This window comes from Perognathus longimembris, chromosome 23 (assembly GCF_023159225.1).
Source record: "Perognathus longimembris pacificus isolate PPM17 chromosome 23, ASM2315922v1, whole genome shotgun sequence".
NCBI classification, from domain to species: Eukaryota; Metazoa; Chordata; class Mammalia; order Rodentia; family Heteromyidae; genus Perognathus; species Perognathus longimembris.
This window is the reverse complement of record NC_063183.1, coordinates 19,439,468-19,465,608: the sequence shown is the minus strand read 5'-3', so window position 1 is coordinate 19,465,608 and position 26,141 is coordinate 19,439,468. Positions and strand designations below refer to the sequence as shown.

General features: G+C 44.2%; 2 protein-coding genes across 2 annotated transcripts in view; one reads left to right on the top strand and one right to left on the bottom strand.

Moving 5' to 3' along the window:
* Positions 1-514: 514 nt before the first annotated feature.
* Ciao2a (cytosolic iron-sulfur assembly component 2A) lies at positions 515-12,123 on the bottom strand. The gene is made up of 5 exons (XM_048332851.1): positions 11,805-12,123; positions 7,960-8,124; positions 6,710-6,759; positions 3,870-3,915; positions 515-949 (listed from the first exon to the last, which is right to left on the bottom strand). Exons 1-5 carry the CDS (start codon positions 11,926-11,928, stop codon positions 852-854), a joined length of 483 nt encoding a protein of 160 aa, XP_048188808.1. The 5' UTR covers positions 11,929-12,123; the 3' UTR covers positions 515-851.
* A 1,911-nt stretch (positions 12,124-14,034) lies between these two features.
* The window catches only part of Snx1 (sorting nexin 1), a 35,885-nt gene continuing 23,778 nt past the window's right edge, over positions 14,035-26,141 (top strand). Inside the window, exon 1 of the mRNA XM_048332838.1 lies at positions 14,035-14,323. Coding sequence (XP_048188795.1) covers positions 14,165-14,323 — 159 coding nt within the window. The 5' untranslated portion in view covers positions 14,035-14,164. The remainder of the gene's footprint in view (positions 14,324-26,141) is intronic.

Here is a 26,141-nt window from a genome sequence, read left to right as displayed (position 1 = left end):
AGCACTCTACCACTTGAGCTGCAGCTCCACTTCTGGCTTTTTCTAGGTTCTTGGATATAAGAATCTCAGGGAGGGCTGGGGATATGGCCTAGTGGCAAGAGTGCTTGCCTCGTATACATGAGGCCCTGGGTTCAATTCCCCAGCACCACATATACAGAAAATGGCCAGAGGGGGCGCTATGGCTCAAGGGGCAGAGTGCTAGCCTTGAGCAAAAAGAAGCCAGGGACAGTGCTCAGGCCCTGAGTTCAAGCCCCAGGACTGGCCAAAAAAAAAAAAAAGAATCTCAGGGATTTTCCTACCCAAGTTGGCTTCGAACTGCAATTCTCGGCTCTCAGCCTCCTGAGAGATAGGATTGCAGATGTGAGCGACCAGCACCCAGCTCAGGATCAGATTTTAACTGTATTTTAACAGTTCTGATTCTACCTAATAGTCAGCAAAAATGAACCTCTGAAAGAATCTTTCAGGAATTCAGTTACACTAGGATTTAATGTTCAATAAAAACATTCAAAACAAATCATTGTAAGAATCATTTATTTTAGAATACTGATTTAAATTGAATACATTTGGACATGGCAATATTTGACACGAAAAATAGCTGTATCAGAATGGGTATCAGAAAAATAGTAACACATCTTATACACAGTAACTAGAAAATAGGTTTCTGTCTGATCAATTCAGTGTTACAAATCCTGAGGATGTTATTTACTACACAAATTAGGTCCTACCTTGCAATTAAAACTTTATAAAATGTTTTGAGGTACAAATCACCTATGTATTAAACATGAGTCTTTTACATTTTTCAAAGGTAAAACAAATATAACAATTACAGCTCAGCGCTCTTGAAGCAGCCATCAGTCAGGCTCAAGGACACATTGTTCCACGATTTCCCGCAAGTTCGGGTTCTCCATTGCAGCTGCCACCCGCTCTTTGTCGTTTATCTGCTTGTTGACTAAGAAACACAAAGACAAAAGTTAGCAGAATTATGTCACTGGGCAGCACCAGACAATATATCAACCTGATAAAATAATGAGCTTAGGTGAGCACCCGTGGCTCCTGCTGGAAATCCTAGCTGAGATCTGAGGATCATGGTTCAAAGCCAGCCTGGGCAGGAAAGTTTGTGAGATACCTGGCTCCAATTAACCACCACCAAAAAAGCTAGAAGTGGAGCTATGGCTCAAGTGGTAGACAGCCTTGAGCAAAAATAGCTCAGGACAGCACACAGGTCCTGAGTTCAAGCCCCAGGACTAGCACAAAAAAAAAAGGGGTATGGGGAGAGAGAGAGAGAGGTGAGGGGGAGAAAGAGAGAGAGGGGGGAAGAGAGGAGGGGGAGGAGAAGAGAGAGGGGAAGAGAAAGGATAGAAGGAGAAAGGAGAAGAGACAAAGGAGGAAGAGGGGGAGAAAGGGAGAGAGAAGGGGATAGAAGCAAGGAGAAAGATCTTCAGAACTTAAAAGCTGTTGGGGCCTAATTATGAACAGTGCAATCTCCAAAGTCTGAAGGCAGACTCAAAGAGAAAAATATTACCACAACCATTTTCTCTTTCCAGTTGGTGTCCAAATGTGTATTTCCATCAGTTATACTTGAGTAAAGTCTGAAAACAGCTCTGGCATTTTGTTTTTGTTTTTACTTAAGCCTCACTTTATTTTCACTTACTTTTTCTTTTTGGCCAGTCCTGGGCTTGGACTCAGGGCCTGAGCACTGTCCCTGGCTTCTTTTTGCTCAAGGCTAGCACTCTGCCACTTGAGCCACAGCGCCACTTCTGGCCGTTTTCTGTATATGTGGTGCTGGGGAATTGAACCCAGGGCCTCATGTATACGAGGCAAGCATTCTTGCCACTAGGCCATATCCCCAGCCCTTCACTTACTTTTTCGCTCAAGGCCGGGGCTCTACCATTTGAATCACACCTCCACTTCTGGCTTTTGGCAAGAGTCTCACTGTCTTTTCTGCCCAGGCTGTCTTTGAACCAAGATCCTCAGCTCTCAGCCTCCTGAGTAGCTGGGATTACAAGAGTGAGCTACCTGGCACATATAGCTTTAAAAAAAAAAAAAAAAATATATATATATATATATATGTCAGTCCTGGTGCTTGGACTCAGGGCCTGAGCACTGTCCCTGGTTTCTTGCTCAAGGTTAGCACTCTGCCACTTGAGCCACAGCGCCACTTCTGGTCTTTTCTATGTATGTGGTGCTGAGGAATCGAACCCAGGGCTTCATGTATACAAGGCAAACACTCTTGCCACTAGGCCATATTCCCAGCCCTATGAAAAAATATTTAAAATGTAATTATGAGATCAAAAGATATTAAGTATGGTTATGGTTTGATTCACATCACTGAATTAGATTATTTACCAATTTATATCATTAACATGTGAGCCATCAGTTTGCCAACAACAGCTAGAAGCAAAAACTGGCTCCATATTATGGTTGAAGGTTGCATTTTTTTTAATACATACTGATAGAATTTTCTGTGTTTATTAACTAGGTTTTTGTTTATCTGTTTGTTTCTTGTGTGAATTTTCTGCTCCTATTTCTTTCTATTAATATATTAGGTCATTTTGTGTGTGTGTGTGTGTGTGTGTGTGTGTGCGCGCGCGTCTGTACTGAGACATGAACTCAGAGCCTTATGCTCGTTTTTCTGCTCAAATCTAGCACTCTACCATTTGAGTCACAGTGCTACTTCTGGTTTTCTGGTGGTTAATTGGAGATAAGAGTCTCACAGACTTTCCTGCCCGGGCTGGCTTTGAACCACGTCCTCAGATCTCAGTCTCCTGAGTAGCTAGGATTACAGATGTGAGCCACTGGTGCCAGGTCACACCATACATTTTAAATGTATTATTTGTCTTATTCCTTGTATTATTTGTGCTCATTATTTGTACAAAATCCTGTTTGTAATGTAACAAGGCAGATTAGGTGGAAGAGCCCATCTCTGTGATCTTTGCTTTGTGTTTTTATTACTGGGGTTTGAACTCAGAACCTTGTGCTTGCTAGGCATGCACTTTATCATTGAGCCACACCTGCAGCATTGGGGGGTGGGGGTCATTCTCATGTGCACATGTGTGCCTGGTACTGGGGCTTAAACTCAGGGCTTTGTACTTTGCTTGGCATTTTTGCGCAAGGCTGGTGTTATGCCACTTGAGCAACACCTGTCCTTCCTCTATGACTTCTAAATGGTTAGAGGTTGATTTCTCTAAGCAGGCCAGAGGTATTATAAAAAGTGTGTGTGTGTGTGTGTGTGTGTGTGTGTGTGTGTGTGTGTGTGTGTGTGTGTCTGTCTTGAGGCTTTTGGTCAGGGCCTGAGTACTGTCCCTGAGTATTTTTTTTGCTTTTGCTCAGGGCTAGCACTCTACCACTTGAGCTACAGCTCCAGTTTCAGACTTGTGGAGGTTAATTACATATTAGAGTCTCTGGGACTTTCCTGTCCAGGCTAACTTCGAATTGTGATCCTCAGATCTCAGCTTCCTGAGTAGCTGGGATTACAGATGTGAGCCACCAGCACTTGGCTAATAAAGGTTCTTCACTCCCACTGTAACTTGCTCACTGAGTGAGACAGCTCCTACCCAAGATGCCCCGGGGATTGACTTGCTAGCTCTGCAATTTCAAGTTCAAGTACACAACTCTCTAACCTGCTACCAAAGAATAGAACTTCTTCACAGGCAGGTAGCCTCTGGCCCAAACCAGTCACTATCAGTAGACTCTAGTTCACCCAGAGTCCCAGTGAAAACATTTCTTCCTTCCATCGCCTGGTTTCTCTGCCTATGAAGGAAGACCTAATAACTGATGGCTCCCCAATCTTTACAAGTGATCCTGGAGGTCTATGGCTGACGGAATAAACTACTAGCTGAAGTTGTTTGTAATATTTCTGATTCACTTACTGTCTTCCTCTGTGGAGTGGGTTCCTTCAGAAATGTAGATTTCCAACTGGGAAGGAAAAACAGTAAGGAACAAAGTATTAGAGAAAGGGCTTGGGAATATTAGAGAAATGGCTCAGGTAAAGGTGATAGAGCACCTGCTTAGAAATCACAAGGTGCAGAGTTCATACCCCAGTATTGCAAAAACAAAACAAAGACATGGGGAATTCTAAAATAACAAAGTGAGGTAGAAGATCTAGTGGACTCAAGAATCTAGGGAAGCTAGGCACCAGTGGCTCATACCAGTAATCCTAGTTATTCAGGAGGCTGAGATCTGAGGACTGTGGTTCAAAGCCAGCTCAAGCAGAGGTTCAAAGCCAGCCCAAGCAGAAAAGTCTTTGAGACTATCTGCAATTAACTACCAAAAAGCCAGAAGTAGAGCTGCAGCTCAAATGGTAGAGCACACACACACACAAAAAGACAGACAGACGGACAGACAGACAGAATAAAATCTAGGAATCAGCTGGGTGCTGGTGGCTCAAGCCTTTAATTTAGCTACTCAGAAGGCTGAGATATGAAGATCATTGTTATAAGCCAACCTAAGCAGATAGATCCAAGGAACTATTATTTCCAACTAACCAGCAAAAACCCATTTAACATGGCTAAAGTGGTAGAGCACTAGCCTTGAGCAAAAATCTTTAACAAGATCCTGAGGCCCTAAATTCAATCCCAGTAGCAGAATCTAGGGATGAGAATCTAGATCTTATTTCTAATAGCTAAGGCTTAGTGAAAAAATCCCTCCCATTCTTCTCAATAACAAGGACTGAAGGGAGTAGTATTTTGGTTACTGGAGAAGGCCTGCAGGAAGGACTTGTATCAAACTTTTTTTTTTTTAACTTGTGCTGGTACTGAAACTTGAACTCGGGGCTTTGGGCTCTTATTGGGCTTTTCAGCCCCAGGCTAGTGCTCTGCCATTTGAACAACAACTTCCCTTTCGGCTTTTTGCTGGCTAGATGATAGTCTACAGATTTATCTGCCCAGGCTGGCTTCAAACCTCAAGTCCCAGATCTCAGCCTCTTGAGTAGGTAGGATTACAGGTGTGAGCCACCAGCACTTGGCAGTGAAATTCTTTAGAATAACATGTAAATAAAAATTTTATAAGAATGAGACATTGGCTGGGGATATGGCCTAGTGGCAAGAGTGCCTGCTTCATATACATGAGGCCCTGGGTTCGATTCCCCAGCACCACATATATAGAAAATGGCCAGAAGTGGCGCTGTGGCTCAAGTGGCAGAGTGCTAGCCTTGAACAAAAAGAAGCCAGGGACAGTGCTCAGGCCCTGAGTCCAAGCCCCAGGACTGGCCAAAAAAAAAAAAAAAAACAAAAAAGAATGAGACATTATCTATGTTTTACTTTTCCCTGCACTGGACTTCTGTCCAAAAAAGTGACACTCCTCCTGCCCCATCCCTAGGAAAACACATTAACGATTAGTGTAACTCCTTCCACATTTTCTCTATACACACATGCTCTCAATGTGTTTTACACACACACACACACACCCCAATATTGAGTTCCTTTACTTGTTTTACAAAAATGAGTCATGATACACAGTTTCAATATCCTCTTTTTCTCGTTCTCCTTTAGCTTGCCAAATTAATTCTCAAGTATAATGTTGGTTAAGCTACCCCTCCTGGCCTTACTGCAGCCCTACAAATTACCCAGTCTCCAAGAACAAGCGCTTTCGACAAAAACCCACTATTGCATATCCAGTGGCTAAGAAAGCATATTATGTGAAAGAAACATTTGTACTTGAGAACATTGGGACCACTAGTATGAGCATTCATTAATATACTCAACATGCATCTATTGAGCTCCTACTACGTAAGATCACAATGGAAAACATTCAAGTGGGTCATATATAAACTCAGACTTCAAGAAGCTGACAAACCAAGAAGGAAGATGGAAAACATACTTAAAAAATTACAACACACCAGGCGCCAATGGCTCTTGCCTATAATCCTGGCCACTTAGAAAGCTAAGATGTGATCATTACAGTTCAAAGACAGCTCAAGAAGAAAGTCCAATTAACCACCAAAAAGCAATTAACCACCAAAAACCACCAAAGAAGTGGAGCTGTGGCTCAAGTAGAGCATGATCCTTGGGCAAAAGAGCTCAGGGATAGCACCCAGACCCTGAGTTTAAGCCCCACAACCACCACCAAAAAAACAAAATTTTGTGCTCTAAAAGACATCATCAAGAAGGTGAAAAGAGAACCCACAAAATGGGATTTGCTGATCATGTATCTGACAAGGAGCTTGTTTTTAGAATAACGAAAGAAGAACTAGAGGTGTGGCTCAAATGACTTGTAGAGTGTCAGCCTTGAGTGAGAAAGTCAAGCAGAGCCTGAGAACCTTAGTTCAAGCCCCAGTACCTTAGCAGTGATGAGTGTAGCTTTGTGGTAGGACACAGGGTGAGCATATGAGAGGCTCCCAGTCAGTCCCCAGCACCAGTAAAATTAACTAAAAAGAGCCCTTACAGATCAATAATAAAAAGAAATTGAAAACTGGGCAAAGGATGTGGGCAGCTCTATAGAGATGTGCATGTGATTCCGGGTTTGAGATAATAAGACATCTTGGGGCTGGGAATGTGGCTTAGCAGTAGAGTGCTTGCCTAGCACACATGAAGCCCTGGGTTCGATTCTTCAGAACCACATAAACAGAAAAGCCCAGAAATAGCATTGTGGCTCAAGTAGTAGAGTGCTAGATTTGAGCAAAAGGAAGCCAGGGACAGTGCTCAGGCCCTGAGTTCAAGCCCCAAGACTGGAAAAAAAATAAATTAAAAGAAAAATAAAACCTCTCTCTTACCTTGTGTTTAAATGGCAAACACCGCTGAAGTTTTACTCTTAAGCACAACCCTATGGAGAAAAAACAAAACCAACCTCCAATTATCTCTTTATCTCTTCTAATTGCTTAATTGGTTCCTGAGAAAGCACACAGCTGTGTCTGCGTCCAGAAGGAATATAAGTAGCTGACACAGCTTTGCTCAATCCAGTCTAGATCTCCTTTAAGCCTGGCACTATGCTAGGAAATTTTACCCGGAGTTTTACATATTCCTCATGACAATTCAGTGATCTAGGTATTATTAACCCAATTACAAACAATGAGATCAGTCAGAGTGTAACTTACCCCAAGGCCACTCAAGCAGTACAATAGCAGAAATGCAACTGGAACCCAGAAATACTACAAAAGCCCAGCCTTTCCTACTTCATTAACTGACCTCCAAGCAAGGGGCAATTATTTACTAACCTTTACTGAATGGTCACAAGAGGCCAAACTGTGTCTCCCCGCCCCCCCCCCCCCCCCCAGCAGTCCTGGGGCTTAGACTCAGGGCCTGAGCACTGTCCCTGGCTTCTTTTTTGCTCAAGGCTAGCACTCTACCTCTTGAGCCATAGCACCACTTCCCGCTTTTTCTGTTTATGCGGTGCTGAGGAATCAAACCCAAGGCTTTGTGCATGCTAGGCAAGCACTGTATGGCTAAGCCACATTCCCAGAATAAGCTGTGCCATTTTAAAAGAGCCATGTAGCCAGGCATCAGTGGCTCACACCTGTAATCCTAGATACTCAGGAGGCTGAGACCTGAGGATCACCATTTAAAGCCAGACTGAGCAGGAAAATCTGTGAGACTCATCAAAAATAAACTATACAGAAAAAGCAAGAAGTGGTACTATGGCTCAAGTGGTAGAGTGCCAGTCTTGAGCAAAAGAAGCTCAGGGATAGTGCCCATGCCCTGACTTCAAGCCCCAGGACTGGCAAAAAAAAAAAAAAAAAAAGATATTATTTGCCAGGCACAGGTAGCTCATGCCTATCATTCTAAATACTCAGGAGGCTGAGATGTGAGGGTTGCCATTGGAAGGCAGCCTGGGCAGGAAAGTTTGAGACTCTTATCTCCAATTAACCACTTGAAAACTTCAAGTGGCACTGTGGCTCAAGTGGTAGAGTGCTAGCTTTGAGCTGAAGAGCTCAGGGACAGTATCCAGGGCCAGAGTTCAAGCCCCAAGATGGACAAAAAAAAAACACAAAACAAAAAACAAAAGAATTTACACAAACAACCTTACCAATAAGAGTTGCCAAAGAGCAATGAGGTACTGTTGGTGTGAACCTGATAATAACCAGATAGTCTTCTTCATTTATCTCCTGAACTTCCACACAACTCTCTGTTACCACTTCCAGTTCTTCTAAAGTATTGGGTTTTTCTGGATCCCGGATAGTTCGAATCAAATCTAAAGGGTCATCAGAGACAAAGTATTACATGAAAACATGAGTATTCTGCCTGGCTCACAACTGTAATCCTAGCTACTCGGGAGGCTGAGATCCAAGGAAAAAAGGACTGTGAGATTCTTATCTCCAATTAATTACCAGAAAACCAGAAGCAAAGCTGTGGCTCAAAGTGGTAGAGAGCTAGCCTTGAGAAAAAGACCTCAGGAACAAGTGCCCAGGTCCTGAACTCAAGCCCTACAATTGAAAAAAAAAAAAAATCCTTCTCTATTATTGTAGAAAAGTACCAAGAGGAAAATGCCAAAGAGAAACAGAGAGGGAGAAAACAGAAGAATTTTACGTAGGATAGGTTCATGTTCTCAAGCCTGAGGTTTTGTTCTATTATTTATAGCTCCCCTGTCAACTGAAATATAGCTATAAAAAAACAAATCAATAAAATGCTATCTTCTCCCAAGCTGAACCATGGGCTTTCTGCTTGAATAGAAATGGGATTTGAAAACATATGCAGGAAAGAGGATAAAGCTTGTTTTTCATGGAACTGTGTGACTGTAGGATTTAGGCAAATAGAGCTTTTTGAAAAGGAATTCTCTTATTCTAGTCCTTGTCCCTGTACAAGGGGCAATGTAAGTTATACAAGTTGTATTATTTTCTTTGTCTGCCACGAAACTCTCAAATAGCACCCCTTATTATACTTATCAACTTTTCTAGTAATTTGAGAAGTTTACATTTCTCAAATATCTAAAAAAAAAAAAAAAAAAGCCTGGGCACCAGTAGAGCCACACCTGTAATTCTAGCTACTTAGGAGGATGAGATCTGAGGATCACGGTTCAAAGCCAGCCAGGTCAGGAAAGATCATGAAATTTATCTCCAGTACACCATCAGAAAACCGGAAGTGGAACTGTGACTCAAGTGATAGAGTACTAGTCTTAAGCAAAAAACAGGGATGACACCCAGGCGCTGAGTTCAAACCCCAGGACCAGGATACACACACACACACACACACACACACACACACACACACACGCACGCACACACGCACACACACACACACAAAACCTATTGCTTTCTTTATGTGAGTCCTCCAGCTTTAAAAAAAAAAAAAGCACTGCTGTTTTTAAGATTCCTCATTCATATTTAACCCTCAGGTGTAGTGGTGCTCACCTGTAATCGTAGTTTCTTGGAAGGCAGAGGTAAAGATGGAGGTCAGGAGGATCACGGGCTTAAATATAGCTCAGGCAAAAAGTTACCAAGACCTCCCCTTAACAAATAAATTGAGTGTGTGGCACATCTAAATCCCAGCATTTTTTTTTTTTTTGGCCAGTCCTGGGGCTTGAACTCAGGGCCTGGGCACTGTCCCTGGCTTGTTTTTACTCACGGCTAGCACTCTACCCAGCACACTTCTGGCCGTTTTCTACATATGTGGTACTGAGGAATCGAACCCAGGGTTTCATGTACATGAGGCAAGCACTCTACCACTAGGCCATATTCCCAGCCTCAATCCCAGCAATTAAAACACACACACACACACACACACACACACACACACACACACACACAGAAGAATTGTAGTAAGGGTGGGCTCCAAGCAAAAACATGAGACCCTATTTGAAAAAACAACAAAAGCCAAAAACAGCTGAGAGGGATCAAATGGTGGAGTTCCTATCTAGCAAGTGTGAGACACAAGAGTTCAAAACCCAGGTACTTAAAAAAAAAAAAAAAAGCTTCACATCTAATCCCAATTTACTATCTAAAACAATGCTCTACAATCTACCTGCAACTACAAACCCTACCATATCTGCCATTCAATTATTTGTGAGTTAATTTCCTCAGCTTAGTATGTCTGCAGATATTTCCAAGTATCCAGGCCCCAATTATTCTCAAAGGCATAACTCAAGTGCCTTTTTTTTTAGGGGGGCGGGGCCTGAACTCTGTTCATGTGGTACTGAGGAATGGAACCCAGGGCTTCATGTGTGCTAGGCAAGCACTCTACCACTGAGCCACATTCCCAGTCCCTCAAGTGACATCTTTAAAGTCTTTCCAGATCCCGCCAGCTACAGACTAGCATCTCTTCTTCCTCTGCAGTTCCGTAATTCTTGTTTTAGATCTGTTCATGATCTATTGCATACTATATTTCCATATACAGGTTCCCACCCCCCTCTCTTTTTAGTACTGGTGTGTGAATTCAGGGTTTCCTGCTTGCTGAATAGTGCCTTACCACTTAAGTCACATTCTCAGTGTTGTTGCCCTGGTGATTTTTGAGATAGTCTTGACTTTTGCTGAGCTCATCCCAGGCCTACTTCCTGAAGCTGGGATGCTAAGTGCAGTCACCAGACTCAATTTGTTCTGTCAATGAGGGTATCTCATGAACTTTTTTGCCCTGGCTGGCTTAGAACAGCAATCCTCCCAACCTCCACCTACCAATCTCCATCAATTGGCTTCCTCAATTTAAGATGGAGGATTAGAATCATCTCTCTCCCAAAGTTGTATCCGCAGTGTCCTGCAAACTCCTAGATACCACAGACAGAAGTCTGGCAGGAAGGCATGGAGATCAGCACCCTGTAATTATCTTCTGGCTGGGGCTAAGTTCTGCTTCTGCCTAGGGATAGGTACATTAGATTTAACCCCAAAGGTTTTTAACATGCTGGGCTTCCTCTACTGGCCTGAAACCTTTACCCAAATTGTAATCTTATGGTTAGATCACTTAATGTTAAATCTCTTTAGCTTACAAAAAATAGGACTAGGGGTATAGTTCAGTTTAGAGCACATGGTAGTATATATGCAAGGCTCTGGATTTGATTCCTAGTCCATAAAAATAAAATAAAGAAATACCGTGTGTGTGTGTGTGTGTGTGTGTGTGAAAAAGAGAGAGAGGATAAAGACAGGGAGACAGATAGAGAGAGACAAAGACAAGGAGAATGTAGTGAAAAGTGCATACATTTGGAATCCCAAGTTTGGTTTTTGCTCAGTTCCTTACTGACACTGATCTCCAGGTAGTGGTTCAATGATCCTAAACCTTTGTTTCTTTATCTTCTGTACAATGAAGACAGTCCCAAGAAATACAGAATATTTAATATTGAGAGAATATACGTGTGTGTGTGGGGGGGGGGGTATGTGTACATATGTAACATCTGACTTGTCTCTATTTGAGACCTCACTTCGAGGAAACCTATTTTATCCTCTGCCTTCTTGGCTCTGCTGGGGGGGGGGGGGGGGAGGTGGCTGTGACCTTGGGCCAGTCCCTAACTCGGCCACCACCCAGTATACCCAGCAGGGCCCCGGGCGGTGACGGGAGCTAGGCGCTGGATAAGCAAGGAGGGTCCAGCCTGGCTTCCCGGGCGCCCATGGAGCCCTCTGTGCCCACTCTTGGGCATAACCACTAATAGGGCATGGGGCAGACCGGGGAATAAAACTTGAAGACTTCCGGGCTCAACATATCCCAGGTCTAGGAAGAGCCCGAACTCAGGAAGGTTCCACATTCTGCATGACTTGGGGACCCCCCCCCTTTCCCCTCCCCGGGGGTGGTGTGTGTGGTGTGGGGGGTGGGGGGAACCGCCTCCCATGCTCCCGACTACAACCGGCAAAACCCCACGGTCCACTCCCCCAGCCCGAAAAGGGGAGCTCGGAGGCCCCGCGCCGCCTCGACTCATCACCGCCCACAGCAGCTGCTGTGGAGAAAACAAATTACCATAAACCTCTAGCGCTTTCTCTTCCATGATCCGGGGCTGCCGGGCAGCTCCCGCCTCAGAGAGGCCTGACAGCCACAGAACTCGGCTCAGCGTCCAGGAGAGCAGCCCGGACACGCGCTCCATCCTCACGTTCCGCCATCCCTGGCGACTGCCCCAACCGAGCCACCGTCCGTCCCCCAGCAGCCGGCCTCGCGATGTGTCCACTTCCTGATCTTCAAAAGGACTCGGGAGCAGGGTGAAAAGTCCTGGGGGAAGCCAAGAGGCGGGAACCGACCGAGGCGCGCAGGAGGAAAAAACACACACACACCGCTAGGGCCGGGAACCATGAGGACTACATGCCCCAGCATGCCTCGCTCGATTTCGCCTTACACACTGCATGCTGGGGTGGTATGGGATTCTTTGGAAGACCTAGGACTGAATTCTGGGATTTGTAGTCTGTTCCCGGAAGGCTTCGGAAGGTGTAACGGTCTCGCATGTCGTCACTTCCTCGTCAGAACGGAAGTGGGGTTTCCGTTGCCCAGAGTGTCCTGGAAGGCTAATGGAAGTGGTTAGGCATGGCAGTGGGGAAGGATGGGCGCTTTTGGTTTCTCTCATCTCCTGCAGACTCATTGCAGCCCAACCTTTCCTCTACGGGAGATATTTTCACCTATCGCCTTCACAGACAATAAGGAGAGAATTTGTCCCGGTGCTTGTTGTGTCCAGGTAGCCATCGTTAAAGGGTTTATCTTCTTTTTTTTTTTTTTTTTTTTGCCAGTTATGGGGCTTGAACTCAGGGCCTGGGCGCTGTCCCTGAGCCTCTGTGTGCGTGAGGCTTAGCGCTCTAGCGCTGGAGCCACAGCCGCCATTTCCGGTTCTGGAGGTAAGAGTCTCTCGGGGACTTTTCTGCCCGGGCTGGTTTCGAACTGCGATCCTCAGAGCTCAGCCTCCCGAGTAGCCAGGATTACAGGCTTCAGCCACTGGCGCCTGGCTTTTAAAGGGTTATGTTAAACCACACTTTGGTTGTTGGATGCCAATTAGGAGGTTGATGTCGTCCACCCACTTTTCTAATCTCAAGCATTAATTACCTACTTAATTTGCCAGATGCCGTGTGTAGGCGCCCAGGCTGCAAAGTTAATGACAATACCGAGGAATGTGCAGTTATAAAGGAACTACCTTTTGTCCGTGAAGAAAGGATTTCTTTTTTTAGACTTACCTAGTGACAGCCTCTCTATACCTTTGAACTCCAATTTCATTTGCCTACTTTAGACTTAGCAATCGATGAATAGGTCCCAGGACGTTTTTTGTTTAGTCTTCATTTCCCTGCTTTCTATTCCATCACGATTGAAAGGATAATCCTTCCAATCAAACGACAGGCCAAATAAGATCTCACCACCTCTGGTGAGGCCTCCTAACTTGCCTACGCAGAATTAGTAGTCTCTTTTTTTCTGTGCCCACAACACGGTTTATTTCCGAACTGTGTTCAACCGTGACTTTACATGACCACCAACCTAAATTGCAAAGACCTCACATCTCTGTATTTCAAACCGTAGCAAGGTGCCAGGCTCACAGTAAATGCTCAGTATATGCTGAATGAACGAACCGAATGTTGTCCAAATAAGTGGCCGAAGTTAAGTGCTGTCTGTTCAGATCTCAAGGCATTGGATCTCTGTGAGGGCCTTGTCCTTGGCACAGGTAGGTGGCATGTAGCGTTCACGAGCGTTTTTAGTCACTTTTTCCCCCCTATTGTCAGACGTGGGGCTTGAACTCGGCCTAAGCTCTTTTGCTTAAGGCTAGCACTTTGAGCCACAGCCCCACTTCTAGCTTTTGGGTGGTTAATTGGCGATAAAGAGTCTCGCAGACCTTCCTGCCTGGGCTGGCTTTGAACTGTGATCCTCAGCTCTCAGCCTCCTGAGCAGCTAGGATTCGAGGCCTGAGCCACCAGCGCGCGGTTTCGCTCACACTTTCATCCAAACGGGATCCTCGAAGGCTGTCAGAAAAAAAAGCTAGAAGACTGGGCCCAGAGCTGTGAGACAGGCAGAAAGCCCCGGGAGGAGCTGAGCGGCCCCTCGCTGCCGCGGCTGCTACCGAAGCTCCTGCTCCTGCTCCTCCTCCTCCACCTCCTCCTCTCGTCCCGCCCCCGCCCCGGAGGCGGGACTAGCCCACCGCGCCGTGGTGCGGCCCGGGCGTCGGATTGGCTGGGCGGCCGCCGGCGCCCCGCCCCCCCCGGGCCCGCCCCTCGCGGCGGCGCCCCCGCCCCGCCGGTCCCCGCAGGGTCGGTCACGGCGCTCGCGCTCCTCGCACAGCCTGGGACGCTTTTTTGCTCGCGGCGCTTATCTCTCCATAAAGTTGTTGTTGCGGCTTCCGCCACGGGTGGAGGAAGATGGCGTCGGGAGGTGGTGGCTGTAGCGCTTCGGAGAGACTCCCTCCGCCTTTCCCGGGTCTGGATCCGGAGTCCGAGGGGGCCGGCGGGGGATCCGAGCCCGAACCTGGGGACAGCGACACCGAGGGGGAGGACATTTTCACCGGCGCCGCGGCAGCCGTGAGTGCCCACCCTTGGGGACGGCAGGGCAGGAGGGCGTCCTCTCCCCCCCCCCACCTCACGCCGCACCCCCCGAGGGGCTGGGGGCTGGGGGCCTGCGGAGGCTTGGCCTGGGTGTCAGCACCGGTCCGGGTTCCGGGGGGGTGGAGGGTGAGGGCCGAGCCGCGGAGCCCGGCCTCCGGGCCCGGGTGGGAAGAGAGGGATGAGGGGTGTGGTGTCCCCACCCACCCGCCACCCAGGTCCCCAAGAGCCGGGGGCCGTCGAGGCCGTCCCTTGGCCCTGCCACGGATCCACCGGGGGGCGATCTGCTTGTGTCCTGGCTGTGCCGACTTCATAGCGCAGGCGTGAGGGGATGAAGTGAGACTTTTCCCTCACCGCTCCTGCCCCAAGGATGGAGAGCTGTTATTTCCAGCGCATCCTAGGACAGTGGCCCGCCCACAGAGCCCTTAGCTCGGCCTCCGGGAGCGTGGGTTTCCCAAGGCCCGTTCTGGAATCCTAGTTTAGGAAAGTTCTGCTGAGGCCGGGCACCCGTGGCTCACACCTGTCATCCTAGCTACTCAGGAGGCTGAAATCTGAGGATAGCGGTTCAAAGCCAGCCCAGGCTGGACAGTCTGTGAGGCCCTTATCTCCAGTAAACCACCAGAGAACCGGAAGTGGCGCTGTGGCTCAAGTTGTGGAGTGCTAGCCTCAGGGACAGCACCCAGGCCCAGAGTTGAAGCCCCACGACCGACCAAAAAAGAAAAAAAAAAGTTTGGTTGATTCCTCTAATCTCCAGGAGAATCGAGGTGCCGGGGTGCCTCCAATCAGGAAGCTGAGATCTGAGGATTGAAGTTCAAAGCCAGCCCGGACAGGAAAGTTCATGAGAAACTTACCTACAGTTAACTACTGAAAAGCCAGAAGTGGAATTGTATTTCACCTGGTAGACCACTAGCCTTGAGTCATAGACAGCACCCAGGTCACTGAGTTCAAGTTCCAAGACCTGCAGAAAAAAAAAAAAAAAAAAAAAGGGAAGGAAAAAAGCCAGACCTTTGTTGGGATGCATTCTCAAGTGTCCAGGTATCTCCCTGGGAGCAAATCTGTAAATTTGAGGAGGAAATGGTTTTCCCCTAGTAAATATCCAAGATTTAAATAAGTGTTAGGTATTGGGAAAACTAACAGTTGTATGTAGAATCTGGAACTCAGTCATCAGTATGGAGATGTTTGGAGCTGTTTTATGAGAATATTGACTCATACCACTTGGGACTGTTAGTTCCGGGAGTGATCTTTTTTAAGTGCTGGGTCAGTGAATTTATCTGTTTGGGGTATTGCTTCTCCGTGATAGTTACTCAACATCCTAACTGATTTAAGTAAAACAGCTCGACATTCCTAACTGGTTAAGTAAAACTGCGTGTGTCTGAAAAAATTCGAGTCTCGCCTTATTTATGTCAAAGATTCAAGTTTTGGAAAACATGTTTGACAACCATTAAAACTTCCCCTGTATTTAGGAATTGAGTCCATAATCCCAGCTAACAAAAGGTCTTGCTGATGCTAATACAGCAGTAAGCCTGTGTCTGTTGTTCTGGGAAACAATAACTCTTGCTGCTACTGTAGGCTTTATCCCTTTTAAAATAAAGTATCTCTTATGAAGTCATGGAGAATGGCTGCTGTTGGTAACTGCTAGAATGATAGCTATTGAGATGGCATGTATCTGGAAATAGAAACGTTGATGCTGAAAGTGCTTGGTAACATGGGCAATGTAAGTGAAGAGTTAAGTTTCTAGAGCTCTCCAGTGAAGTTTAGGAGGTTATGATTTGATTGATCTCACCAGGTTAGTAGAAGCATGATGCCTCTCTCTTGTAAGATTATAAAAATCCCTTAACCTACCTGAGCATGTTCTATGGTAGAAGTCCTAATTATTGTTACTTTTTAAAATAAGCAAGATTGAATTCAGGGCCTTGCACAGACCAGCCAAGCACACCACCACTGAACTACATCCCCAGCAACATTATTTTTTAGTTTTTGAATCAGGAAAACTGTTGCTAAGGAAACTTAAATGCCACCTGTAAGCCATTTTTCCAGCCAGCTGCCCTGTCTTCAGGAAGCCAAAACCCAAGAATCCTCACTAAACTGAATAAACAGCCATTAAATACAAATTTCATTCCAAGAAATGCTTTAGAAATGAGCAGGAGAAGATAGGGGATTGCAGCACTTCTTCATCTTAGGGAACAACATTTGCACAATAAAAGTAATCAAGATCATACACTTTGAAATTTGATTTAAATCTTGACTTCCTTTGCTAGCTTAACTTTGGACAAGGCTGTCTAGAATTTCCTCACCTATAAATGGGGAAAAAATAATAATATAGTTGGTAGCTGGGCACCAGTGGCTCACACCTATAATCCTAGCTACTCAGGAGGCTGAGATCTGAGTGCTTTTTGAAGCCTGTCCAGGCAAGAAAGCCTATGAGACTCTCATCTTTAGTAAACTACTTTAAAAAGTGATAAATGAAGCTGTGGCCCAAGTGGTAGAGTGCTAGCCTTGACTGTAGAAACTCAGGGACAATAGTCAGGCCCCGAGTTTCAAGCCCTAGGACCTGTACATAGAAATTAATAGTAACTAAAGTTGGAGCTCCCTGACTTGACACCAGCATTGGTGGATTCAGCCAACATTGGATAGATGATAATTTGGGGAAAATGTGTATGTGAACCTGTACAGACTTTTCTTAGTCCCCAAATAATACTTATCTAAAACTTACTTGGCCAGCTGCTAGTGGCTCACACATGTAATCCTACCAACTCAGGAGGCTGAGATCTGAGGATCACAGTTCAAAGCCAGCTCAGGAAGGAAAGTTGGTAAGACTTATTTCCAATTAACCATCACAAAACAAAAGTGGTGCTGTGGCTTAAAAGTGGTAGAGCACTAGCCTTGAGTAAAAGAGTTCAGGGATATTGCCTAGTCCCCTGAGTTCAAGCCCCATGACCAACAACAAAACAAAACACTCTTTACTTTGTATTCGGTGTTATAAGTAACCTAGATATCATTTGTAAGGCAGGATGTGGGTAGGTTTTATGCAAAGCACTGTGCTTTTTTATATAAGGGAAGAGGAAGGGCTGAGTAGGGTGGGGTAGCAGTGTCCCACAACCACTGACAGACTTCTGTATTTACCTCTATGAGAGTTATATTGGAATAGCCGTGTACTACTGAGAGTAGTTGCTTCCACGTAACGTTTTTAGAATACTTCATTTGATTAGCATTTTGTAAACTAGAATTATGTAAGAATAAAAAAAAAAAATCCCACGGGTTGGGAATGTGGCTCAGTGGTAGAATGCTTGCCTTGCATGAAGTCCTGGGTTTGATTCCTCAGCACCACATAAACAGAAAAAGCCGGAAGTGGCGCTGTGGCTCAAGAGGTCGAGTGCCAGCCTTGAGCAAAAAGAAGCCAGGGACAGTGCTCAGGCCCTGAGTTCAAGCCCCAGGACTGACAAAACAAAACTCAACTACTACTTAAGATTGAAGCAAAGAGGTGGGCTTTGAAGAAAGGAAGCTGAGGCATGTAAAATTCAAAACTAATCTGTGGTATGCATGTAATTTCTTGGACATGGATACAACAGCTGCTGCTATTAATCGTCCCATCTGCTCTCTCCTACAGCCAAGAGGCGCTGTTAATATAGTAATAAAAATATGATATGATTTATAATCAGAAGAGCAGCCCATGATGTACATCTCAGTAACTAAAAACCAGTCACTTGAGTGGGAGAGACTGAAGTTAAGAGAATTATTAAAATCTGTGCTTAGGGAAAGTCTGATTCCTAAGAATACCTAAAACCGTATCTTTTTTTTTTTCCTACCTCTTTGTGGGCCTATAAATAAAAATGTCTAAAACTCTACATATATTATCTGAGTCTCTGGAGTTGAAATCTGGATAAGTAATCTTTTTAGTTAAAACTTTATTAATTCTGTGATAGGATTAATTTTTACCTTAAAAGAGACAGGATTGGAATGAAACCAGTCTTTTGATATCTCTAGTTTGTTTTTCCTTTGGGCAGTACTGGGGTTTGAACTCAGGCCCTTGCACTTGCTAGAAACATGCTCTACTACTTGAACCATGCCCCCCCCCCTGCCCCGCATTCCTAATTCTTTAGAATGTGTCCAAAAGCTTGATTACATAGAGTACACATTTGGGCTGAGAGTGTAACTTAGTGGTAGAGCGCTTGCCTAGCATACATGAAGCCCTGGGTGCAATTCCTCAGTATCACATACATAGAAAAGGCCAGAATTGACTCTGTGGCTTAAGTGGTAGAGTGCTAGTGCCTTGAGCAAAAGCTCAGGGACAGTGCCCAAGCCCTGAGTTCAAGATCCAGCACTGGCACAAAGAAAAAAAGAGAGAAAAAGAGAACACCACATTTGAACACCTCAATTGACTTCACCAGCTTATTTGTGAACTTCTAAACCTAAAATAGCTAGAATTGAATCAAATTTTTCTATTTGTCTTCCCCAGGACTTCTTATATGTCCCTCTCTCCTTAGCAGCATGCCAGGAACATAATAGATTTGTCCTCTAAATAAAAGGGAAAATCTGTGGTGACTTTTTTTATGCTGGAGTGGAAGGAAGAAAATGTAGATAAATTATATTTTCAGTTCAGATTTGGGCCAAATCTGGCAACTTCTTCTTTTAGTGATGTGTCAAGCCAGTTAGGATTTTTTTTAATCCATTACTTATTTGTAAACTGAAATCTTAGTGATTAGAGACATGGTAGAGTATATCTGTAAGCCTAGCACTCAGGAGGCTGAGGCAAGAGGATCACAATTTCAAGACCAATCAGCGCCACAAAGCCTAGTCTTGTTCCAAAACAAAAACAAAGTGGACTTGAAGCATAGACTCATTATCTAGTACTCAACAAGACCTTGGTTCAGTCCCAACTACCACACACACAAACAAACATACACAGGTCTATTGGTATCTAAGACTACTTTTTTTGGTACTTAAAAATATTGGACAGCAGTTGGCTACTACTAGTTGAGTGTTGTAGAGACTGTAGTTACACAAATGTAAATTATGTATCAGCATTTAGACAGGAAAGGACATAGGCCTCAATATGTGATTATTGGGTTTGTTGTTTTTTTGCCATTCCTGGGGCTTGGACTTAGTGCCTGAGCACTGTCTCTGGCTTTTTTTCTTTTCTTTTTTTTTTTTCTCAAGGCTAGCACTCTACCGCTTGAGCCACAGCACCACTAAGCCACATTCCCAGCCCCATCACTGATTTTTTTTCAAAAAATTTTATCTATTCATTTTTAATTTTGTATAACATTTACTGATATTTTTGGTTTTAGTTTTTTTTTTTGTCAGTCCTAGGGATTGGACTCAGCATTGTCCCTGGCTTCTTTTTGCTCAAGGCTAGCACTCTACCACTTGAGTCACAGTGCCACTTCTGGCTTTTACTAGTTCATTGGAATAAGAATCTCAGGGATTTTCCTGACCGCATTGGCTTCAAACTGCAATCTGCAGCCTCTGCTTCTGAGGTGGAGGGTGGTCAGTCAGCTCTGGTGACTTGGCCATTTGCAGTTGGTTAGATGGGGCGGGGAGAGAAGGAAAAAGAGCACTCCTAATTTCTCTCCCTTGGTCTTCGTATCTCAGTGCTCTTGAGTAACTTTGGCATCAATAAATCATGAGTAGTTGATAGGCGCTGGAGAAAGTAGTCCTCCTCTCCAGGAAAAGCCTGTTGCTTAACTTCTTCTGGCTTATTCATTTGCTAAGTTTAATGGACTACTGGGACTGCCTTGTGCTTTTTTGGAGTGGATTTGAACTAGGCTTTGCCTTTTCAGTTTAGAATATAATTCACCCTTTGCTACTCCGATCCTTCCATAGTTTATTGGACACAGAACTTGTTAGTTCAAACCCCAAAATATTTGAGAGAAATGACACTGGAGAATTATAGAATGTCTGTAGGTAATTTTGGTGGATCATGGACTGTTCTTTGAGTTTGAGATATCGAATGGCCCTGCTCATGTTTTTCCTTAACTAGCTTAGTGGTCACCTTTGTCCCTATTTCCCTCAGCTTTCCAGCTCCCCTGCTGCTTCCATTAAGACCTTCTCTACCCTCTTTCTCACAAGTACATTACCTTTTTTGTGCTATGCATACATTGGGTCAACAAGTAAAGCTTGTGGACATGTCCCCACAGTAATACTCTTTTTTTTTTGCCAGTCCTGGGCCTTGGACTCAGGGCCTGAGCACTGTCCCTGGCTTCCTTTTTGCTGAAGGCTAGCACTCTGCCACTTGAGCCACAGCGCCACTTCTGGCCGTTTTCTGTATATGTGGTGCTGGGGAATTGAACCCAGGGCCTCATGTATACGAGGCAAGCTCTCTCGCCACTAGGCCATATCCCCAGCCCCACAGTAATACTCTTAATGTATAAAATAAAATAGGATTACAATGAAAGCCAGTTATCTTGAAATACAGTTATCAACACATTAAAACAAATTTTTAAGAGCCAAGTCCTCGTGGCTCACTTCTGTAATCCTAACTTCTCAGGAGACTAAGATCTGAGGATCATGATTCAAAGCCAGCCAGGGCAGGAAACTCCACAAGATTCTGATCTCTAGCCAGCAAAAAAGCCAGAGTGGAGCATTGGTTCAAGAGGTAGAGCACTAGCCTTGAGAGAAAAAGCAAAAAGATTGTGCTGAGGTCCTAAGCTCAAGCCCCAGTATTGGCTTCTGGTCCTCCAGAAGCCGTATTACCTTAGCATGTTATTTTTGTTGTTGTTGTTAATATAAAGCTGATGAACAGACTCCACAGTTGTACCTTAGCATTTAATTGGGATTTGACTCCTGTGCAGTTGTTGACTTTTTTTTTTCCTTATTTATTGTAAAGGTGACAGATGGGGGGTTACAATTACATAAGTAAGGTGATGGGTACATTTCTTTTTGGATACTGTTACCCCTCCCTCATTTTCTCCCTGTTGAGACTTCTGACAATATTTGCCCTCTTAAGGTCTCTTGAATGTAATCCACAGATTGTGTATGGAGCAAAGAGCAATTAAGCAACAAGCAGAATCACAGCTGGCTACCATAAAGGGAAGTTACCCCAGAATTCCAGCAGTGCTTTTCAGTCCTGACTGGCTGTGTCAGCTTAGGGCAGCAGCAAACCCACATCTGTCCCCAGAGCTAAGAAAATCATGTCAGTGGGGCTGGGAATATGGCCTAGTGGCAAGAGTGCCTGCCTCGTATACATGAGGCCCTGGGTTCAATTCTCCAGCACCACATATACAGAAAACAGCCAGAAGTGGCGCTGTGGCTCAAGTGGCAGAGTGCTAGCCTTGAGCAAAAAGAAGCCAGGGACAGTGCTCAGGCCCTGAGTCCAAGCCCAGGACTGGCCAAAAAAAAAAAAAAAAGAAAATCATGTCAGTGGCCTCATAGTTTGAGGCTGGTAGTTGTCAAGAAATAGCTGTTTGCTCTTAACAAAAGTTCTCTCTTCCTGGCAGATCTTTCTAATACCCATCTGCAAATTAGTACTGATCTATCTGTATGGCCTTAATTATACACAGAAGCAACCAGAACTTTAAAGAGGCTTATCAGTGGATCTACCTGCTAGAATTAAGAGCCAAAGAGAGTAGGCAAGTGTTGGTTATCCTGGCGAGGAATTCTACTAGCAAAAAAAGAATGCTTCTCTCATATATATATATATATATATATATATATATATGTGTGTGTGTGTGTATATATGTATATATACATATATGTATATATATATGGAAGTAGGCAGAGCAATTCTTTGACATTATTACATCACAAATGTTTTATTTTTGTCTATTGCCCAGAAATGTTTCTTCTTTCATACAGATGGAATAGTTCTATGACTTACTAAAGAGTTTTGTTGTTGTTTTTTTTTGTCAGAATCTCACTGTGTAGCCCAAGATGGGCTCAAAATCACAACCCCCCTTCCTCCTAAAGTCTCCTAAAGTACTACAGTTGTAGGTGTGTGCCACCAAGTCTTGCTTACCAAGAGATCTTAAACATATAAATTACCAAGCAAGGCTTATTTTTAGTATTGACTTTACTACTCAATGTGTTGTAATCAATATGTCTCGTCTTCTCTTCCTCCCCAAATAAATTTATCCTGGAATTTTAATTGTTGATTTAAAATCAGCTTTCTAATTGCCTTCTTTGGTTTGCATGTGTGTCCTGGGGCTTGAATGCAGGCACTGTCCCTGAGCATTTTTGCTCAAGGCTAACATTTTACAAGGTACAACTTCACATCTGGCTTTTTGCTAGTCTCATGAACATTACTGCCCAAGGCTGGCTTTGAACCACCATCCTCAGATCTCAGCCTCCTGAGTAGCTAGAATACAGGCATGAGCCACCTACACCCAAGTAGTAAATAGCCCTTTAACCATAGACTTAGCATATGAAATTTATTGTTAAACACACTGGTAAGTGCCATTTTGGTAGCAAGCTATAATTATAACTTCTAGTCTCACAGAAATGTTTTCTATTTGAATATGAGATAGCATGTATGTGTGTCCCATCTCTTCAAAAGTGGTTCAGGTATGATGGCACCTGCCGTAAGCTCAGGATTTGACTGAGGCAGAAGAATCACAAGTTTGAAGATAGCCTAGGCTACATAATGAGATCCTATGTCAAGATTTTTTTTTACTGTTTAACTTGTTGTTATAGAGGTGATATACAGAGGCACTTAGGCATTGTGCCTTTGTGATTTTCTTCTTTGTGACTTTGGTCTCACTGTATCTAGAATTGTGCATAGTTTATCATACTCCAGTGTGTTTTAGATCTGATTTCTGCACATCAGAGAGCACATGCGCTGTTTGTCTCTCTTGAGTTTGACTTCCCTCACTTAACAAGATTTGTTCTAGTTCCATCCACTCATCTATTGTGAGGCATCTGGGCTCTTTCCGTATCTTTGCTGTTGTGAATATTGCAGCAGTGAACATGGATGTGTAGGTGTCTTTATCATATCCTGGCTCATGATGTTCAGGAATGGTATGGTTGGCTTGTAGGAAAAGTCTGTTTATTTCAAAATATTTTTTAGGTTCCAGGTTTTTTAAAAAATCTAATTGTAAGTAAAATGAGAAAATTGTTATGCAATGAAGGCCAGCTGTGTGCTCAGTACTGTTCAGCCTAAGCAAAGAAATGTAGTTTGTTCAGTGGAAATCACAAAAGTGAGACAAATGAGGAGATGAGCTGCGAGGGATCTGGCAGTATGCCAGAGAGCTAGCATGTTGTGTAAGGAAAGTGTGCCGTAAGTAAAGTTAACTTACCCAGAAAAACAGGCAAAGGACATCAAGATAAATCATATGACTTCAAGTGGCCAGCAGACACATTGACACAGATTTACCAGTCGGCTTAGTGATAGATTTTTTTTTTAAGACAAAATGCTTAATGTGTCTCTGGATATAGACAGAACTCTTACACATACTGTTGTTGGCATGTAATAGTAGTCTTTCTGAAAAGCAGGTTGGCAGAACCTTGGAAACTTTGTGTCCAATAATTTCATTTAAGAATCAACTTGTACTTACTCTATAAGATAGCTCTCACTGAATGCTCAATGTACATATGTAGCAGAGGAAGTGAGAAACAATGAGGCTGGGATGAAAGGAGTCAGCAGGGTGAGGGAGAATGACAGAGGGGTGACTCTGATCAAGAAGTACTGGACATGGGCTGGGGATATAGCCTAGTGGTAAGAGTGCCTGCCTCGGATACACGAGGCCCTAGGTTCGATTCCCCAGCACCACATATACAGAAAACGGCCAGAAGCGGCGCTGTGGCTCAAGTGGCAGAGTGCTAGCCTTGAGCGGGAAGAAGCCAGGGACAGTGCTCAGGCCCTGAGTCCAAGGCCCAGGACTGGCAAAAAAAAAAAAAAAAAAAAGAAGTACTGGACACATAAATGGACATGGTAAGTTATAACTTCCTTGATTACCATTAGAAATTTAGAAAATAAAGCAATTTTTTATAAAGACAGACATCACAGCATTGATGAAACTGGAAAACTACGTAACTGCCCAGCCTAAGGGAATGATTTTATTATACGTAGATGATGAATTGTCGTGAAAGTGTGTGTGCCACTACTAGGGCTTAAAATCCAGGCGGGAGCTCTTGCTTAGCTTTTTCTGCTGATAGCTGGTGTTCTGCTATTTGAACCACACCTCCACGTGTGGCATTTTGCTTGTTAATTGGAGATAACAATTTGTCTGCTCAAGCTGACTTGAAACTGCCATCCTTAGATCTCAGCCTCCTTTTGGGGGAGATGTGGGGTAAGGGTGGTCCTGGGGCTTGAACTTAGGGCCTAGGTGTTGTCCTTCAGCTTTTATGCTCAAGACTAATGTTCTACCACTTGAGCCACAGTTCCACTTCTGGCTATTTTGGTAGTTGTTTGTTTCACCAGTCCTGGGGCTTGAACTCGGGGCCTGAGCACTGTCCCTGAGCTTTTTTTGCTCAAGGCTAGCACTCTACCATTTGAGCCACAGTGCCACTTCTGGCTTTTTCTGGTTATGTGGTACTGAGAGGAATCAAACCCAGGCTTCATGCATGCTAGACAAGCACTCTACCACTAAGCCACATTCCCAACCTTGGTGGTTAATTGGAGATAAGAGTCTCACAGACTTTCTTAGTCGGAGTGGTTTTGGACCACTATCCTCACATCTCTGCTTCCTGAGTATCTAGGATTACAAGTGTGAGCCCCCATCACCCAGTGAAAGTGGGATTTTTTTGCAGCCTAGAATGACATGACAAAAATGCTCAGATGGTGAGGTGACATAGAATTTTATGTATAAAAGAGCTACAGAAGACTAGGGTAATTAGTATGGTAAACAACACGTCTTTAGTTGTCATAGATCTCAATGCCTTGGGCCATTTTTGAGATGGGCTCCTTGAGGATAGCAGAGAACACTTTTGTATTCTCATAGGGAGTTGTTGCCTAGCTTATTAGGAAGCACAAATGGTTGTTTTAATCACAGTTCTAGTCAAATATGTCCTGGGCTTGAAAAGGGTAGACCAGAGGAAGAGAGAGCAGTGCCACTGCTGTATCTTGTTCCTCTGCTCTGTCATTTGATTAGAAGGAATACAGATTGCCATTCTAATGCTGCTGCATAAAACATTCTTCATCATGAACCTTCTAAGATTAGATGTTAGATCAGAAGTGGAAAACTGGCTTTATTCATCTGTATATCACAGGAATAGATTCCTCTAGGCATTTTAAAAAATGATGAAATCCAATTTGTGCCTTTCCTGTTGTTGAATGAGTCCCTTTGAACTATTAGTAAATGGCATTTCTATACACGTATCTTTAATGTATCTCCTGGTTCTACCCTCTAGAGATAACTAGAATCAGTGATAAGTGAATGAGAAGAAATCAGATAATAGCTGGAAGTGGACCTGTGGTTCAAGTGGTAGAGCACTAGCCTTGAGCAGAAAAGCTCAGGGTCAGCACCCATGCCCTGAAGTTCAAGCCTCAGAATCAGGACAAGAAAAAAGAAAAATCAGGTGGTTTGGTGTGCCAGTGGTTCCAGCTATTCAGAAAGTCATCAGTAAGGAGGATCACTCTGTGTGAGAAGGAATAAAAGCAAAAACAAACATGAAAGAACCTAAGCTAAAAAATAAATAAATAAATAAACCAACTGGCATTGTATAACTAGCTGAGTGCCCAGAGTTCAAATCCTCATACTGCCAAGAAATCAGATGGCTTCTTTTGAGATTACACTGAGCTCCAGTGCAGGAAGGAAGTGGTTGACAGGGAAGGTAGGGCAGTGTGGAAGACAAAGGGAAGTGCTAGTTTCGTTTGTGCCCTGTTTCTGTCTGCTCTGCACAATTTTGTTCTTTAAGATTGTAG